Raw genomic sequence first — 20,093 nt, forward strand, 5'->3', positions numbered from 1 at the left:
TTTAAAACGAAGATCTCTGTCCTCACAGGCATTTTAGCACTGTTTTTTTTTTTTTTTTTTTTACTATTTTTGTCCATACTAACACACCTGAAAACACCTATCACAGACCACTCATGTACACAAATTGGCGCAAATCGCTTGAATAATAGCTTGCCTCTTGGGCATGCAGGCAGAAGTAGCATTATAAAATGCAGAATTTAACGGCACACCAGCTGCTAGCATTGCAAACAAGGTCAGAAATGTCTGTTATTCGTTATCCTTGTTGAATTAACCACAGGTAGTAAAGGCTAATGTTTGTTTACTTCCAGAAAAGGGTCACATGATAGGGGCGGGACAAATCAGGGAAGTAAACGTCGGGACTGAGCGAACATTTGTGTCTACGTCATCGTTTTCAAAGGTCTCCGTTTCTGCCCGTCTAGACTAAAACACAACAGAGTTTTCAAACTAAAACGGGGTCAGCAGCGTTTCCAAGTGTCTCCATTTAAGGGGATTTGGAAATGTTGGAGTAGTGTTGAAGCGAGGCGTAAACGTAGCAAGAAATATGCTACTTTTAAAACGAAGACGTAGCGGTGTGGATGTAGCCTCAGTCCTTGATTCTGTCCTCTGTTGTCCTGAGCCGTGCCCTCGATCATCGCAAAGGAGAGGACGGAGATGCTAGCGCGATCATAAATGACAGCAAAACATTGTAGAGAACTTTATTTTTTTTTTATTTTTCATTCAGCTAAGGCGCTGTGAAATAAGGCGCTGGTGGGCAAAACCCTGGACAGTAGAACCTGTCCTGGTGGGACGTAGTTCATTGGGTGTTTTTGGCAAGTAGAGCTCCCTCGTCTGTGTGCTAAAACCAAAATGTGTGTGTTCATCACAGTAATGACAGTATTGCAAAATCCATGTCGTGACAGAAAGTGACAAAACCGGTATACCATCCACCACTACTTTAAAGGCCCCCCTTCCTCTGGGTGAAGTGGCGAAGCAGTGGTCTCTTGATAGGGTGAGAACTCCATCACCTTCTCCAAGGTGAGAGCAGCTGGGCCACTCCTGCCTGCCTGCCTGCTAGACTATTTTTTTTTAATCCAATTGAGTGCCCTTATGCTGTTTGAATGGAGTATTAAGACCCAACACACAGGATTAAAAATGGACTTTGGGAATTTAGGATGTCTCTTCACTCGTTCTGCAGCTGCTTTAGCTGTAACCTGCTACAACAAGCCGTTTCCAAACCTCCACAAATACACCTGTGTACTAGAGCTGGGCGAGATGGAGAAAATCAAATATCGCGATTTTTTTTTTTTACCAAATCCCTCGATATTGATACTGCAACGATATCGTAGCGTTGACTATTGATGCTTTCACAAAATATTTACACAATGAGATTTTTGATAAATAATCATCAGTAATGTGGATATAATGACTAAGTGGGTAAAGGTAAATAATAGAACATTTACAGCAGTCTGGTAAGATCAGAAAATAACATCACTTTACAGTAATGCAGCCTTTAAAACCAGGAATCACTTACGCCATATTACGATATCCAAAATGTAAGATGATATGTAGTCCATCACGATATAATATCGATATATTGCCCAGCTCTACTGTGTACTCCCACTCCCACCCACCCACCACCCTTAACTGTGGCTTTAAACATAAATATACAGTGAACACACACACACACACACACATGCATGCACACACGTCTTCCCTCTTCAAATCCCCTTCCTCCTCCTCTGCTGCTGCTGCTGCTGCTGTCACAGGGGCCCGAGGATGGGGAGAATGTGTGACACCCATATCTATAGGAGTGTCAAAGATAAGGAGGATGAGAGAGTAACAGCACTGCCTCATAATGACAGATCTTTCAAACTGACTCACTCAGCACCAAATCTGCTTTCCTTCCATTTTCCTTTGTTCTCTCTGTAGCAAACATTAGTGTTAGAGTTCCATATGATGTGAACAAAGCGGTACATACATACAGTACATTTCCACTCTGGGTATGCACAATCAAGGATCCTCTCATGTGTGATGCGTTTTAATTTAAGGCAGAGGAAGCTGTACGGGTGGTGGTGATGTGTGGTCTCACACTGCGTTAAAATAATGTTAAGGCGTTACCTTTGCCTGGACACTTTAGGCAATTTATTTTGGTAATGTGAAGTTGATGTGAAAGGGCCTTGTGGCTTTTAGCTGAACACTGGGGTCAGGCAATTTTTCCCCATTTGGATGGTGCTGCTTTTTTTTTTTTTTCTTTTCTTTTCAGAGATGCTCGTTGCGGGTTTACCGCCATCTTTCACAGTTTGACTTTTTGTTATATGGGAGAATATTGTTATAGGCATGCCAAGTGTAATACTTACCTTTTTTATAGATTTGCCAGGATTTGTAACTCTAAATCTAGCAAAATTGCAATATTGTTAAAATATGTGGGAAACAAAATTAATAAGTGATGATTTTGTTTTATTTCAGATAGTTGTCCCATTTAGACACAAAGAAGACCAAGGTTTAAAAAGGATTTATGTGTCTTTTTAGTCGATGGGTGCATTTTAATCCACCGTCACAGGTTACGGGCACAGTTCATTGGTTTAATAGGGAAAAGCCTCCTTTGATAGCGACACAGTGCCTGACCCAGTTGATAGCATTTGTCATATTGTTTGGGTGTTGATTAATCCTAATGCAGCTTCAACAAAGCTGGCCGTGGCGTCAAAGTGGAGCAACAGAAAGGCTTGGTGCCAAAGCCGGAGAGTAGCGCAAGTAATATGGAGGCAAAATCACTCCAGTCCCCTGAGCCCATGCTCCACTGTAGAGATGGCCACAGGTTGTATACACACACACACATAACACACACACACACACACAACACACACACACACACACACACACACACACACACACACACACTCCCTCCTCCTCCTGCTTGTCTCCCTTTATCATGCGTTTCCTCCCAGATCTGATGTAGTGGTGGGAGGGTCAGGGGCAGAGGGTGCACAGGCATTATTAAGCCCACTTGAATTAACAGGACAGCCCCCAGCCTTTCCTCTAAAGCCTCCAGCTGGGGGGAGCTTAATCCCCATGGTCCCCTGTCTCGCCCATTAAACAAACTCCCCCCACCCCGTGTGTGTGTGTGTGTGTGTGTGTGTGTGTGTGTGTGTGTGTGTGTGTGTGTGTGTGTGTGTGTGTGTGTGTGTGTGTGTGTGTGTGTGTGTGTGTGTGTGTGTGTGTGTGTGTGTGTGTGTGTGTGTGTTACTAGACATTGAAGCGTGCACACACAGAAGAAAGCATGAACATGGCATCGAACACACAAACATAAACTTTAGCTCTCTTCTCTGCTGGTTATTATTGCTCTATACGTGCATAGAAATAAAATGATTTTTCCCTTTCTCCAATCAACAGAAAGAACACACACAGAAAAATTCTTACCAGCTTCAAGAGTCTTATCTGCTTTTTGTATCTGGGGAACAAATTGAATGTGGGGCTTGACACACGCAGGCCAGCAGATGTCTGGGTCGTTAAGGTTAGGCCAGCTGATTAGCATGACAAACAGAGCCCCGCAGAGCCCCCAAACACCCCCACCCTGCAGGAGGCCCTGCTATTGAGTGGCCGAGTTGAAGCCATGGGTCACAGGTGATGTTGATTTTTGTGAAGGGCCACAGTGGATGATTGTCAAAATGCTTTGGGGTTGGTTGAAAGGGAGGGATGTAGACTGGTGCAGCCCTTCTCTTCTTGAACACACACTGACTTGGACTCAAGTAGGCAGAGTAGATACATTTGAATACACATTCAAACACTCTGACTTATACCCCCTTTATACAGCACACCCGTGCACCCTAGTATGCATGCACACTTTCTTTTAAATAGTTGTTTAGGCTTTTTATACCTTTTTATTAGATAGTGTCATCAGACAGAAGACCGGAAACATGGGGGGGAGAGAGATGCAACAAAGGTCTAACCGTGGTCGGCATCTTAAAGGAATACGCCACCGTTTGTTGAAAATGGGTTATTCACCGACCAAAGCAAAACCTAATTACTTCTTGTGGCCTGCTTATTCACAACAAGTACAAATAGCAATGCAGATTAAGACTACGCATTTTCCTAGGCACATATTGACTTGGCACTATATTGGGTGGAAGTAGGCTACAGCCGAAGCACTGCTACTCGGGCACAGAGATATCAAGCAGCAACTCTGAGTACAGGTCTAATAAGGGTCGATCTAGCCCGTAAAATAACCGTGCGTCATGTTTACAATAATCACTTACTCTGTGGACAGCTGTTTATTGGGTCCATTCAGCGGTTTTTCCAGTTGACGTTATCGCACCGAAAAAAAAGTCGAGGACTGCAGGATGGATCAATGCTGAGAAATCCGAAAAATAGCCAGCTAATATTCACGCCGATATGTTGACAGAAGTTGGGGGTTTTCAGGTGCTGCGTGATATCTCCGTGCCCGAGTAGCAGTGCTTCGGCTGTAGCCTACTTCCACCCAATAAAGTCCCAAAAAAAAAAAATCTATCTATCTCTTAGGCTATTTATTTCTTTTAACTTTCATTCACATGTGTTGCAGCTGTATTTAACGAACTGGTAAAGGAAACCATGTCTTTGCATTTTATTTTAATCACAATCTGTTTTAATAAAAGAGCTTGTGAAAAATGGCTTTGACTTAAAACTGAACATTTAGCCCACTTTGTAAAATAATACAGAGCTATATATTGTGTATTGCTATTCAGCGTTAACGGCGACGCGAGGAAAAATGTGGGTGCACCTAAATTTTGTGTTGGTGCACCTAAATAAAAAAAGCTAGGCGCACCAGTGCAACCAAGGCAAAAACTTAGTCTGGAGCCCTGCACATGAGCCAGCAGCATTTTCAAAATGTAATTAGTTTACAAAGCAAGCATGCTGAAGTGAGTTTGTCGGCCAGTGAGGATTCTTATGGTGTGGACACATGTAGCCGACGGGCGACCGTTGACAGAAAACCCCGTCGATATGATCAGTCGCGTCCCCGAGGTCCAAAAAACTGCCACAGAACCGACCAAAAAGACGAGAGGAGACGAGACGTAATACATCTCTATAACAGCAGGCGGCGCTAATCTGTAATGTTGCCCAATAAATGAAAACCGGCAGCTGATTGGACGAACGCGTCACATGGGTTAGTTTTCTCCGGAAATTCAGAGCCAGACTGTCATGGCGGCCGTTCAGAATACGATCTCATATTGTACTGAAATAGTTCACTGAAACATGTTTCTGAGAACATTTTAAGCGAGAAATAGGCCATGCAGTTGCTGAATCGGTCTTCATTTCAGCTCAACAAAGGTCAGTTTAAAAGATTTTCATCAGATTTTGAGAGACTGTAGTCGCCTCATCCCGCTCGTCATTTCCGGGTGAGTCCCGACTTCCCTGCCGCCGACCGAACATGTCAGGTCGGCCAAAATGAACGCCGACAGCCCCCCAGACGGACGACGGCACGGGACACACCGAACAGATTTGAGTCACTGACCTCGCCAGACCGTCCCACGGCCGATAATCGGCCTGATGTGTCCCGGCCTTTAGATTTAGATCATACTGACTCTGAGATGCTTCATATGACATCAACGTTATCAAATACATTCTCTTTAGAGAGCATTTTTGAAAAGGTGTGTGTTTGGTGCCACATATTACATAATTATACAGCCTCATGCGTGTTCATTAGTGTGAATACAGCTAAAGCAACACACACACACACTTTCTGTACCATCCCTTTGGAGTTTATAGCATACATTGGAGGAGCATCTGGCTTGATGGAAATACTGAATCAAGGTGACAGAAAACATGTCACCACTCTATGAATGATGCAGTCCCTGCTGTGCCAATCAGTTACAAAGCTTTCACCTTGTGGTAATTTATTGTATTGGACAGAAGTAACTGAAGATGAATCTGTATGGACTCTTTAAAAAATGTGCTCAGTAAATTGAATTTACAGAATAAAAGACCACATAAACAAGCCGTGGCATATTACATTACATTAGTCATGAGATTAAACATTCAGGGCTACCCCCTAAACATCGATGAAAACAAGATTGTTAAGTTGTATCTGTACCTCTTTGTCTGCTTGGGCTGCTTTGCCTTACATAAAGTACCGCAGCCAATTCACCAGAAAGAACGTGAATATGAATAAAAAACAGATGTCAACTGAGTCGTACCATGTTTTTGGTTTTGCTCAAGTCCGTGGGAGCTACTGATGTAAATATCGGTCTGTTTCTGAGGCATTTATGGACTTCTGTGTATGTGCAGTGTCGGAGTGTGTGCAAATTTGTGTGTGTGTTTGTGCGTCTGTGCATGACTGAAGGCTGTTGTGCGTGAAGAGAAAAAAGTAGAATGGTTATGAGTTTGTGCTTGTGTGTGTGTGTGTTTACGTGCACGTTCACACACGCAGTCAAGAGCTCATCGGGTGGTGTGTTTTTTTGGTTTTTTTTGTGTGGGAGTGAAGATGGTGGGGTGGATGGGTGGAGTGTAGTGGCTGCATCAGTATTCAGCAGTGGCTCCCTACGAGGAGTGTGTGGGAGGTGGGAAGGAGGGAGGGAGGTGGTTGTGGGTGGGGCGGCCCTTCCTCGGAGCAGAACGGTGCAATGGGCTGGAACAAAGCGGCTCGACGGGGGGCTGCCGGATTGGCCCTCCCTGGCCAGGGCCCCTAGACCTGCCAAAATGCAAGACACTGCACCAGTTTAGGCAAGGGAATTAGCTGCTCTGTTTGTGTGCCTAAAGGCTCTGACACACCGACCCGACGGCCGACTGTCGGCAGAAAAGGCAGACGGACTGATCAGTCGGCTCCCGTCTCTCAAAAAAAGTGCCACGGAACACACAGAAGCAACGCCGACTTGAGCGTACGTTCTGCGCGTGCGCGAGACATGGTACGTGTCCATTACAGCAGGTGCCGCTAATCTGTATTGTCGCCCCAAAAAATTAAAACCGGAAATGACGGAACATCACTCTAGACCTAGTAAACGCAGAGTACGCTGTCGTCAGTCACTGTTTTCATCAGAGAGTGTTGATAGTAGTCGAGAAGGATCGTTGTGGTCATTACTCGCTGCACGGAAGAAAATACGATGGCTAGTAATAAGAAGATACCGGCGTTGTCAGCTCTCGGGCTTCTTCTTGTGGAAGAAGCACTGATTCGCTAGTCAAGGGCTAGCACTCCACCAGTCAGATTGGTCATTGAGTCCGACTGCCCACTGGCCGATTCAACAAGTCAAATCGGCCAAAATGGACGGCTCCTCCGACTGACGACGGCGCGGAACACACCGAACAGACTCGAGTCACCGACCTTGCCGGACTGTCTGACGGCCGATAATCGGTTTGGTGTGTCAGAGCCTTAAGAGCAGTAAGGCCCAGACTGGAACAATGTGCCACCTCATCTCCACCAAGATCCTTCAGACACCACAAGGATTCGCAGCAAGGCAATAAAACCTCCCTCGTTCAGGAGGGGGAGATGGTGAGGACAGACTGCTGGTTTGTCCTACGAGACAGGACTGGTTTCTATCGAGTTGTATTCAGAATACATGTTGGCAGGTGTTGTCACCACCCTGCTGTGAGGGGAGGTCAGCGCCCCGCTAGTCCTGAGTGCAACCAGTCCCATCCTTTTTAAACATGCTTGACGGGACACTCGGTCAACTGTGCCACTCAGGCTAATGAAATGTTCTTATCGTAGTAAACGGGTATACAGACTGAAAATAGAACGGTGTTTAAAAAAGAAACACTCCGGGCTGCAGTGGTGTGGGCGTGTAGCGTGTTGCTGCAGGTAGACTACCAGTAAGTACACAAAAATGATCCAGGAAATCCATATTTAGTAATATATTGATTAGTTTGAAGGATTATCGGACACTCAAACAATGCACATTTCACACACGCATTTCCCAACAGGAACGTTACCATCAATCACTTTGTAGAGAGCAAGTGATTAATGGCTAGGGGTAATGGCTAGGGGTGGGAATCACCAGAGGCCTCACGATACGATATCATCACGATACTTATGTCACGATACAATATTATTGCGATTTTAAACATATTGCAATATTCTGCGATATATTGCAATTTATTACCTTTTTTCCAACTTCAAATTTTTCCCAGTTTCAAATGATGTCCCCAAAGGACAATTTTGTCAACATTTGTTTTATCTAAAAAGATACATTTCTCTGTTTGTTCATCTCACTTCAATTGTATTGCTGCAAAATGGCGATTGTCAAGCAGACAGACTGACCAACACATATATCATAAAAGATCGATACTTGGCGTCTGTGTATCGATACAGTATTGCCACGAAAAATATCGCGATACTATGCTGTATCGATTTTTTCCCCCACCCCTAGTAATGGCAGAATTACACTTTTCATGGTACAAAGTGTTCTTCCAGAAACGTGTACCTGCATTTATTTGGCCAATGCAGTGGGTTGCTGGATGAAATTACATTGCGTTGTCGCAAAAGTTTTGTCTTTTATAATTGTCGGCCACATTTGTAGGAGGGGTGAAAAGCCTGCTGTCAGAGAGAGGGGCGAGACGTGATAATCGTTCAAATATGGGGATAACCGCACACCCTTTGGGGCTTTCTGTTCTTAAAGGCAGTCATAGTGTTGCACCCGTTTGTACATACAAAAAGTGACAGAAGTAGTTAATAAAAAATAGAATGGCAAAGTTCTAATACTCTCTCACCTCTGCATTCCTGGTCATTTGCAGCGTGAAGTGGAATTGCTTTGTTGGGTTGTCGTTTTTCGAAAAGTTACAAAAAAGGTTGGACGCATTCGCCCAACTTCCTATGTATGAAAGGTGTAGGGGGAGGGGGCTTCAGACGCTGTTCAACCATCTGACAAGCACTTTTTTTGAAGCGCACTAAAGCCTTAACACGCAGTGTTGAAATTAATGAAAAATTTTTTTTTTTGGACACTGTTCTGTTTGTGTGAACGTGTGAAACCTGCTGACATTTCATTATAATGTAGCATAATATACGCAAAGATAAGATTGGGACTCGTACTCAAAATGAAACTGCTTGGATTGGAGTCGAGGGAAAAACTTTTAACATGCGCACACACCAGAACTTTAATGCTGGCGCCTCAGTTGAGCAGATGAAACAAGTTCCCTGTTGTCAGCCACATGCCGGCGCTCCAGCTTTCTACTTTCATTGACCACTTAATTGTCGCAAACTTTGGGACTAATCTTCCTTTCCTTCCTCCATGTCTTCCCTCCTTTGCTGGCTGTTGTAAGTAATAACCTTGGTTTTTACAAGCAGGCATCAATCATCTGCACAACCGTACTGGGTGTAATCTTAAAACCCTCCCTTCTGCGAGGCTGGCTTTAATCTCAGACATGGTCTCCAAACCCACAGCCCTGTCGGCCTCACCACTTTCCCCACTCTTGACAAATTGCCCATTTCCTTTGGCTTTGCAATCTCTGCACTATTTTTCCATGTGTGTCCGTGTCGTGCCTGCCCCCACCTTGGTGTGTGTGTGTGTGTGTGTGTGTGTGTGTGTGTGTGTGTGTGTGTGTGTGTATAAAGTCAAACACATTTTTATGCATCTCTTTCCAGGGCAGTGTGCCTTAAGTGTCATGTTTGTGTGTGTTTGTACTGCGCGCTTGGCTGGCCTTGCACAGGGGGTCAAGACAGTTCTGCAGAGTGGGGAGGGAGGCCGAGCCATGCCGAGCCTATGTTTGCAAGGGCACTTCACTCGAAGTGATAAAAGTAGAATAATCCCCTTTAAAGCAACTTAACGAGGGCAAATCCGTTGGGCTGCAAGGGGTGTGTGTGTGTGTGTGTGTGTGTGTGTGTGTGTGTGTGTGTGTGTGTGTGTGTGTGTGTGTGTGTGTGTGTGTGTGTGTGTGTGTGTGTGTGTGTGTGTGTGTGTGTGTGTGTGTGTGTGTGTGTGTGTGTGTGTGTGTGTGTGTGTAAGACTGCAGAAATGGGGGTAAGCCTTGGCTTGGTTCGTGAGAGATAATAATCAAAATCAAATTCCTGACCCAAACAGGATTAGGCTCTCCCCGCGGTCTAAAGCCCCTGTCCAGAGCGGCTGAAGACACAATCCTATTCCTCAGCCTCCTCACTAAACACACACACACACACTGAGCAGCTAACATAGCAAGGCGCACTTGGCCCAGACAGAGTTGGCCGGGGAGAGCTTGGATGTGGGCCAGTTAGCCCTGTCCCTCTCTCAGATCACTGGGCACATATGCTTTATTTCAAACCCTAATCTGGGATATTTAGATGGAATTGTTTGGTTGGAGCTATTCTTAGATGGAGGATGTGATCTTGTTTGGTGCTGGTGTATTAGCAAAAGGCTTAAGCCTTAAACGTCTGGCTTGGTGAATCATGTCATGATGGATTTTTGCTGAGAGGCTTGCCCACATGTTAAACACATACCCCACGTGTTGTATTCACCAATACACAGAGCCAGCCATAATTATCCCCTTCAGTAGGGTAGAGGAAATGGGCCCAGAAAATGGGAATATCTTTGGTTAGATTGCAAAAATGCATTACATCTTAACACCACTTTCTGTACCTTATTTTTTTTTTTTTTTTTTACAAAGGCATTTTTCTAAACCAAACAAATACTGCACTCACATCTAGGCTTTAATTTACCCTGTCATTTCTAATATCGCCACCAAACTCAAAAAAGCTAATGATTATTTTGCTTTCAACACAACGGCTTTCCCATCTTCTCAGTCGTTGCATTATCTTTTGAATAATAATGTCTGTGTCTGAGATGGACAGAGGAGGTGGATGGCTCAAATGGCATCCATTGGACTGTTGCTATGGAGCAAACCGACAGCCTGTCGTTGTGAAATAGGCCAACTGCTCGTCAGTGTGGATCTTCTGCATTCATTTAAAAGTGGGAGTGAGATAACATCCAGTCATTAGTGAGTGATTACAATGCCAAGGCCTCATCCCTGCCCCCAACACACACACAGACACACACACACACACACACACACTCACACACTCCAACTGATATGTAACCAGTCAGGCAGTGCTCCAGGAAATACAATCCCCACTCTGCTGCTACCCTCAGGCAGGATTTATACTGAGGAGGATGTTTTGCAATGCATCCTGCTGTTATTGTCTGTCTGTGTGTATTGTAATTGTGTGCTTGTGTGTCCAAATACTCTCCATATGTACTGTATTCATGGTTTGTTGGTGTGTCTAATCACTGGTGGTTTGTGTGTGTGAAGCCCCCCCACCCCCTTGTAATCTCCATCCCTTCTCATCGCCTTTGTCGACTGATCTATGGAGCAGAAACAGCCTTAGCCTGATTCTTATTTAAAATAGACATTATGTTTCACAGTAGATTTCACATGGATTGGACCAGATGATGAGTCCAGGAAGGTGTGTGTGTGTGTGTGTGGGGGGGGTGACGATGAGTGGGCTTTGGGTTGGTGGGGGTGGGGGGATGGGGGTGGGGCAGCAATTTCCTGAAACGATGAATCCCATTTATTCGCTGAAGACTGTCTCAATTGCCTCACCAGCGCACAAAGCTTTTTAATGCTTTAATTACGTCTCAAAGGAGCAGGGCAGAATCAAATTAGAGATTGTCCTACATTTAGGTGGTGTGTGTATGTGTGTGCGCTATGCAAATTTGGATGTGAGGGAGAGTGTGTGTGTGGGCTGTTGTATCCTTGCGTATGATTCATGGCAGTGAATATTTGTTCCTCTGGCAGACTAGCATCATACATAGAGGCTTATCACACCCCACACACAGATGCACACAAACGCACACCTATTCATTGTTAAGGCTCTCTGTTGTGCTCTAACACACACACATCTTTCTCTGTCACATTCACACTGTCTAGGCTATTCCTCTGTATCAAACAAAAGAGTATACACACACACACACACACACACACACACACACACACACACACACACACACACACACACACACACACACAGTATATTTTTTAACATTATGGGCATCCATCTGTCGTGGGCTCTCAGGCCCCCATAGAGCACCTTGTTTTGGTCACTGACAGAGAGAGGGATAATAAACATTGTTAGCTGTGTATATTGCATGGAGCCAGGACAAGCCTGCAAAGTCTGGTTGTGAAGTGGTAAACGTATCACGGCGGGACTGGGAGAATTGTCCTTCAAACTTGTGCACTTTGCAAGATGTTTTATCCACGATTTAGGCTGCTTAGTGATGACCTTGATTTAGAACGGTACGGTTTACTTAGTAACATTTATATCATTAGCAGAACAAAAACAAATTCATATAACTGTTGTAATACTACAGCTCAGTTGTGTGTGTTTTCTCCTAGGTTTAGCAGTTCTGTGTTTGAGTATTCTTAGTACTCTTAGCAGGGTCATGAGCTACCATGTACATTAACATCCCCTCCAGCCATGCTTTCAAATTATTGCCAGCTAGGCTTGGGCCGGTGTAAAAAATTTCAAACTGGTTTGATATAGGCCAAAAGCCAAATACTGGGCCGAACCGGTATACCGGATTTTACCACTAGGTGTCACACTTGTCTCAGCCGCTCGCGAGTGAGACAGGTGAGAGAGCCCGTAATAAGAGTGTAGACTCCAGACCACATGGTGGCGGTAATGCACCTCTAAGCCATGACTTTTTACCTGCAGTAAGGTTACAACCGAGACGGTTTAGTATCTTTGGTTATAATAACTTTTTGGTAAGTCGGAGTTTACTCTTTGCTTCGCCTTTTTCAGCTCACTTTAACTGTCTCGTATCATCTTGTCACTCAGTAAAAACCATGAACTTTCTAGTAACGTTAAAAAACGCTGTGCACCGTTCCCCCTCTCACTCATACTCCCACCGCTACTGAAATGTAATTTCCTTCACAGCGCTGCTCGGCTCGCTGTCAGACACTAGCGGCTCCATTAGATCGTTTATATACAAACATTACATACACATTATTACGCAATAACGTGCCTCTGCAAAATAGTTCTTGTGGAACGTGTGTACGTTCAAAAGTTGTTTTAGTCGTACAACAGAAAACTCAGATTGGACAGACTAGCTAGCTGTCTGGATTCCCCCTGCAGAGATCTGAGGAGCAGTTAACCATAGTCCTCATAAATCCACTGGAGTTGCCAACACAAAGAAAACGGAAGTTGAGAAACATCTGGCTGAAAATGAGGGTCATCCTGCGGATCTTCCAGGATCACCGGGGCAATCCCCTAAATTAATCGTCGACGATATAGACTGCCAGTTATTCAACAGCTTCAACAACTCTATTGCCAGCCATCAGCCTAATACGGCCACATTTTAATCAGTAAGTACATCCTTTTCGCTGTAGAGTTCTGAACCATGTTAGAAATGTCAGAAACATTTCAAGCAGAAGGTGAAGTGTGACGGTTATCTTGTTGCCCCAAGCAACCAGATTGCCAACTACTTTCTGTAGTCTGGTTGTAACCATTACACCCACATTAAAACATGCCCTGTTACCATTTCATTATATAACATGTTTGACCATACACACAGGTCTATCATCACTCCACTTTACCTAATTAAAAACAAAAGCTGATGGCCCGGTAGCCAGTTCTAAAAGTTATCGTGGGCCCTGTTAATGTTGTGGTTTCTAGAACTCCTCCCCAGGATATAAAGGTCTGTTGCCAACTATAATGATGACGCCTATAAAGACCATAACAAACTATGACAAAGAGTTGTTTTTCAGGAGTTCACACTGTCACGACCTCAGTGATAAGATCCCCAGAAAACAAAGCCATCACGGCAAATTTCCTTGATAAAAGAATTTCAAAAATGTTCTTGTTTTTTTTTCTCTGTCTGTCTTCTCTGTCTCCCCCTGTATTCCCTGTGGAACAGGATGCCCTACCTGGGGCTGTTGACTAAGAGAAACTTTGGTATTTTAAATGCTTGCATACTGCGCTACACAGGGAGGAAATTGGATCTAGGGCAAAAACTCTTGCCTCAGGCACAGGGGGTAACCTGTAGGCGCACACACACACACACACACACACACACACACACACACACACACACACACACACACACACACACAGTGTTAACCATTGCAGTGTGAGTTACATGGCTGCCTGTAGCTAAGTGCCTTGTGTTGACACAGGCTCTGTGTGGCTCAGACCCATATAGCCAAGCTGTTGTTTGCTGAGTTTGGTCCATGCCATACTGGCTGGAGAGATAATGGAAAAGGTTATTTTGCTTTACAGTTGAGGCCTCGGTCTCTGAGCAGCGGCTTGGTTTGTGTGGATTGGGAGTTTCTGTGTGTGGCGGCAGCATGATAATGTCAGCACTTCTCATGACATTTGAAAGTGTAATGGCTGAGGTCACTGTGCTAGTCCCTGTTTTGCGGGACTGTATTTTTTTTTTTTTTTTTTTTGTCTTGTCTGTCTCTTCCAGCCTAAATGCTTCTTTTAACATAATTTAAATATTTAATTTAATGTCCCAAGCAATATAATACCGTGAGTATATATGTTTATGCCGGGAGGCTTTAGTAAGAATTCATCCCTAACTCTTAACTATGTTATAGCTAGCACTGCCTACTGAGCCACAAAACAAAGAATAATTCAGGCTTTGAAGCGAAGCAGCCCATTTGTAGTTATAAATGAAGCTGAGCGACATGCCGTTGGGAGCAGGGTACAAAGCGTCAGGTCATTCCTAACAGCGGTGGGCTAGCTTCCCGTAAGTGCTGCAATCAGATTTCTGATGGTTTTTTATGCCGCCTCAATCGTAGTGGGAAAATGTCGATTTTTTTTTTTTTTTTTTCTTCTTCTTCTTTTTTTCTTTCCCCACCTGACCCATTATACAGCCTGCTGAGAAATAATGAGATTCTGTCCCTATTTGGGTTTGATGCTTGCTGTGCTCTAACACACAACCAGGCCATCCACCCGCTGCCTGGGGAATCTAGTGTGGATAGAATACAATAAGGGCTAATAGCAACATCCAGGCTAGGCGAAAGCACGATGATGTAGCTTCCTGTGTGAGGCCCAAAAAAATGTTTTGACATGACATGGATGTCATTTGGTGCACAGTTTTATCCAATATGCCTTTCAGTGAACATTCATAGTCTGGCAGGCCAAATTATGAAATGAATCTAGGTTAGTACTAGGTCACCAGGACCACATTGGACATCATGGCAATCATTACCAAAATAATCCGGTAATGATTATTTTCATTATGAATGAATGTCCGATCTGTTTTCTTGATTAATCAACAGTCAATACAATATCAGGAAAGTGTGAAAAGTGCTCACCATAATTTTCCAGAGACCAAGGTAACGTCTTCAGATGTGTTGTTTTGTCCAGCCAACAGTCCAAAACACAAAGACAGTCAGTTTACTACAATATAAAATCAATAACCACAGCAAATTGCAAGAGGCTGGAACCAGCAAATGTTTCAAATTTTTGTTTGGAAATTGACTAACAATATAAAAATTCTAGCCTTCTTCCTTTTTATTGGCTTATGGATGACCCGACTAATCGTTTAATCTCTATATCAATACACTTTGTATTTTTTTTTTTTCTTCAGTCTTGCAAGTTTATTTTTAACCTGCTCAGTTTGGCTTGGTTGTGTGAGGTATCCCCATTTCGGCCACACACCAGGTGCTGCTTTTGTTGTAGTCGTCCTTGTTGTGATGTTATGACACATCTGCTTGTCTAATTACTATTAGTAACTTGCATTATGTGGTAAGGTATCTCAGCTTGTCAACTTGTCAGGTATTTGATTCACTGTATTAGCCACAAACAAACATTCTCATTCTGTTTTTTAACTGTAAATGTTTCAACTGACTTTCAGTATAGTATACTATATATCGCCACCACTATTGAAATGTATATGTATAGTGATAGAAGATTTTACCCATCTCAACAGTACAAGCGCGTCTATGGATGAACAATTGAGTGTGATGACACAATGTGGCAATTTAAGAGACTATATATTTAAAGCCTAATCTTTTCAACACCTCAAAGGACTCGCCATGGTCTCACCCAAGTTTCCTATAATAATATTTATAAATGTGCGTTGCCATCATTATTTATACTTGCAAGATTTACTTGCATGAGCAAGTAGGTTTATGTATTGTCACCCAATTGGAATGTTGGAATAACACATTGGATTATAACTTTGACTCACTCATGCGTCATCCATCAATAGGCGGTTATGGCTCTCAATATATGCTTTTTGTTTGTAATGGCCGTGGGTAATAACTCTTAGGGCCCTATCTTGCACCCAGTGCAGCGCAGTGCAAAGCCTGATGCAAGTGTCTTTGCTAGATTAAGACCGACACCGTTGTCAACTTCCCGTCCAGCGCCCACGTCGTTTTAAATAGGAAATGCACCTGCGCCCATCTGTGTGCCCATGGGCGTTCTGGTCTTACAGGGAGGTGTGTTCAGGTGCATTTTTGGCATATTGCTACCTGGAGGCAGCGGAAAGGGATTGTGCCATTGACAAACAGAAACCTGTTCTAAAGTCAATAACACAGCATTTCATTGTTATTTTAACAGTGCATTAGTAACATGCGCCCAGGCTCGTGCACAGCACGCACACACTATGCTTGTTACACATGCAGCAGCAGCAGCAAACATGCAAAAGATTCAAAATAAAAATATTACAATGTGAAATAGTATTATATGATCTGCTCGCGCGCTTTCACTTTACGCACGAGCAGATCAATATCTTCCTGAAAAAGTCTCCTTCCTGCTTAGCAAATCCGCCATATAAAAGAAATGCGCCAAGGTACAAACGCGCCTGGCTTTTAAAGGGAATGGGAGATGACACTCTGATTGGTTTATTGCATGTTACGCCCAAAACACCTATGAATTATTAACACTAAGTACAACTCTTTTGAACCATGCGCCTGGCACACGGACCCTTTTTTCCGCGTTTAAACTAGCAAAAGTGGATTTGGACACGCCCTAAACGCACCTGCGCCAGGCACTTCACACCGTGCGCTTAGATCATTAGAATAGGGCCCTTAAGGTTGCTTCTGCACTGTACTGTAAAGACACTGCCAGAGCCAGACCAAGGACAGAAAGAGTCTGGATTATGTCTACGAAGGTTAAATAGGGGTGTGTCGACATCCATTTATGGCTAATTGTTAGGGGTGCACGATTCAGAAAATGTCACAGTTCGATTGACAGTATGTAAATGTAGTTACTTTTCCCATGTGATTGCAGTAGACCTACAAAAAAAGGAAAAAAAAGAAATGATTTTTGGAATTCTATGGATCGATTTTGAATCACGATTCGAATATGAATACATTTTTTTCCCCACCCCTACTAATTGCGTCTGTGTGTGGGTTAGGCTCGTGTGCAGATGCATATTTCACAGAGATTGAGATATGTAACAGAACAGTGCATACGCAGGGGTTTAAAAATTTGGTAGAAACAATGGGTATGAATGTTCCTGCCAGATTTTTCGGGTTTTATGCTTTTGGCCCCTTGTGTGTGGAAACATACTTGGCAACCAATTTCTTAGTAATGTCGTACCCGTTGGACTGCGTCAACTTGAAAACTGCTTGATTTCATGTTCATGTTTTTAATTAATTCTCTTCACTCTTTTAAAAAAAATAAAAATAATAATTCTTGTGTTTTTCTCTTTGGCAGGCTTCATCACAGCAGCTGAAATTCACAACCTCGGACTCCTGTGACAGGATCAAGGATGAGTTCCAGTTCCTCCAAGCACAATACCACAGGTGCAAACAGAAACGCACGCACGCACACACACACACACACACACACACACACACACACACACACACACACACACACACACACACACACACACACACACACACACACACACACACACACACAACACACACACACACACAAAGGAGAAGCAGTTACATACCACATCCTGATGAGTGCAGATCTTTGAAAAGAAAAAAAAGCATATCTCCAGGCTATACATGTTTCACTTAGTGTTTTTCTTTATTGAACACATTTTTGTAACCGTAGCCGCAATGTTAAACTGCAGATTTGAGCTACAATATCGCTGCCATAACTTGGCCATAAATGGGTTTTAATGTGAATGTATGGCCTTTTTACAACACATAATTTCACATAATGTTGTCACATACGCTTGGAAACTATCCCACTTTTTACTTTCCAGGTCTTTCCTCGGAAGTTCCCTGGAGGGAAATCTATAATTTGACACTAATTATAGATAAAATAGAGACCGTGTTCAGTTGGTACACTTCCAATTAATACATTCCTATTAGATGCTAAGATTCTGTAACTTATAGTCCGTGCACAGCAGATCAGATGAACATGGAAACGTGTGCATTTTGACTACAGGCAGGCACAAAATTCACCATGTATGAGTAGGCCTGTCACGATAACAAATTTTGCTGGACGATAAATTGTCCCAGAAATTATTGCGATAAACGATAATATTGTCGTTCCGAGACCATTTTCATCTAATATAATGATAATGGCATAATAATGCAGGTACACCTTTTCAAAGATCAATACACTTTTATTTCTAAAGAATATTTACACTGGAACTGGAAGACATTTTAAATATCCACATTATGTCTTTGATCTCCTTTTAGTATGTCGTCTTTCACGCTGAACATTAATTATTATAACATTAATATTATTTAAATTTAATATTTAGTGTTAAATGTAGTACAGAGTCTGTAGTCTATCACACAAATGAGGAATCCTGCAAACATGTGACAGCCAGTAGGCTATGAATTGCCTGGGAGAACATACGTGTCACAAACGGCAATTCCACAAATAAATTAAATCTATCTATATGGCTATCTGCGACACGGCGAGTAAATGTTTGTACCAAAATAGTTCTGTTTTTCAGTCTTCATTTTGGCGAAGGTGCGGCTTCTGCTCCTCTGCAGGTCGGAGCTTCGTTGTGTGTGTGTGTGTGTGTGTGTGTGTGTGTGTGTGTGTGTGTGTGTGTGTGTGGGGGCCACACACACGGACTGATAAGAGGGTTGACTCCTCGTTACGCTAAGGAACCAAGAGTGGTCCTCTAGTCTCTTTGGTAGAGAGAGACGAGAAAAACAAACAAGCATGCAAATGGAAATTATCGCGGCCGAAAACATTATCAAGCTCATTTTTTTTATCATGCGATTAATTGATTTATTGACTATCGTGACAGGCCTATGTATGAGGATTAAATGACTATACTTTGGTTTAAATCAAGCAGTTATTTCAAGGATTTCTGTGGACATCAATAGTTGCTTTTTTAACTCCACTAAAATAACAGTCTGAGAACTCTCACAGTCTCTATTTCCCCAATCTGTATCCCAAATTTTGTTTGTTTTCCCCCAAAAACTAAAGAAATTATTTTGAAATGATTAGGAAATAACAGTCGATGATGATAAAATGAAGACTGCCTTTGTTTCGCTATTCCAACTCCAACTCTACCACCACACTGCACGCTGAGGCAACATCCTTTATTGACTCATACCTAAATCAATCTCGTTTACCCTCGGCCATTGATCTCCCTTTACTGCTTAAATACCGCTACAGTGCCAGAAGTCTGAGGCACTTCAAAAGTGCCTAGTGCGACCTCAACTGATCTGTTTGATAGAAGTTATAAAGAGGGGGGACGCCACAGGGTCTGCGTTTCGGTGAGAGATCCTCTCTTTGTGGAAGTGGAGTGTTTGAAGCCTGCCTTCCTTCCTGAGGAGGTTGGTTTGTTCCTCTGTACCTGTTCTCCCAGAACCTTCCAGAGGCTTGCCTATGCCGGTTACAGAGACAGACAAAGGCAGATAAAAGCCTGGAAAATTGTGTGCAAAATCCCTGCTCAGGTCTGATCGCTCTTGTTTGTGGAGGATTCTGAGGCAGCAATAACACCCGGCGTGTCTTTTTCTTCGCCTTGTTGGTTTTTTAAATTCCCACAACGGTGAGCAGCACCGTTTAACCCTCTTCAGAGAGCCAGGGCACAGTTGAAAGAATACCTTTTTTGTCTGAGCATACAGAACATGCATACAGTGCCTATTGACTCAGGAGGGGGGCTGGGATGCGGTGGGGAGGTGGGGGGCTCGGTGAGCCACAGACGAGGCTTTGTAGCGCTTTGCTGCTGCGCCGTGCTTGTCTGTTGCTGAAGCCTTTAAAAGGCAAATGTACCGCAGGCGTTCCCTCGGGTATAGTAGAAGGCATTGTAGCTGTCTTCCTCTTCCCACCCCCCCCCCCTCCTCTTCTCCCACCTCTCCTC

At 43.5% G+C, this 20,093-nt stretch overlaps 1 protein-coding gene across 3 annotated transcripts in view; it reads left to right on the forward strand.

Annotated features, from left to right (window-relative positions):
- tle5 (TLE family member 5, transcriptional modulator) overlaps positions 1-20,093 on the forward strand; it is a 43,497-nt gene that overhangs the window by 3,570 nt on the left and 19,834 nt on the right. For all 3 annotated transcript variants that reach the window (XM_039811020.1, XM_039811018.1, XM_039811019.1), the window contains exon 2: positions 17,516-17,604. In XM_039811020.1, coding sequence (XP_039666954.1) covers positions 17,516-17,604 — 89 coding nt within the window. The remainder of the gene's footprint in view (positions 1-17,515; positions 17,605-20,093) is intronic.

Source organism: Perca fluviatilis, chromosome 9, assembly GCF_010015445.1.
Source record: "Perca fluviatilis chromosome 9, GENO_Pfluv_1.0, whole genome shotgun sequence".
NCBI classification, from domain to species: domain Eukaryota; kingdom Metazoa; phylum Chordata; class Actinopteri; order Perciformes; family Percidae; genus Perca; species Perca fluviatilis.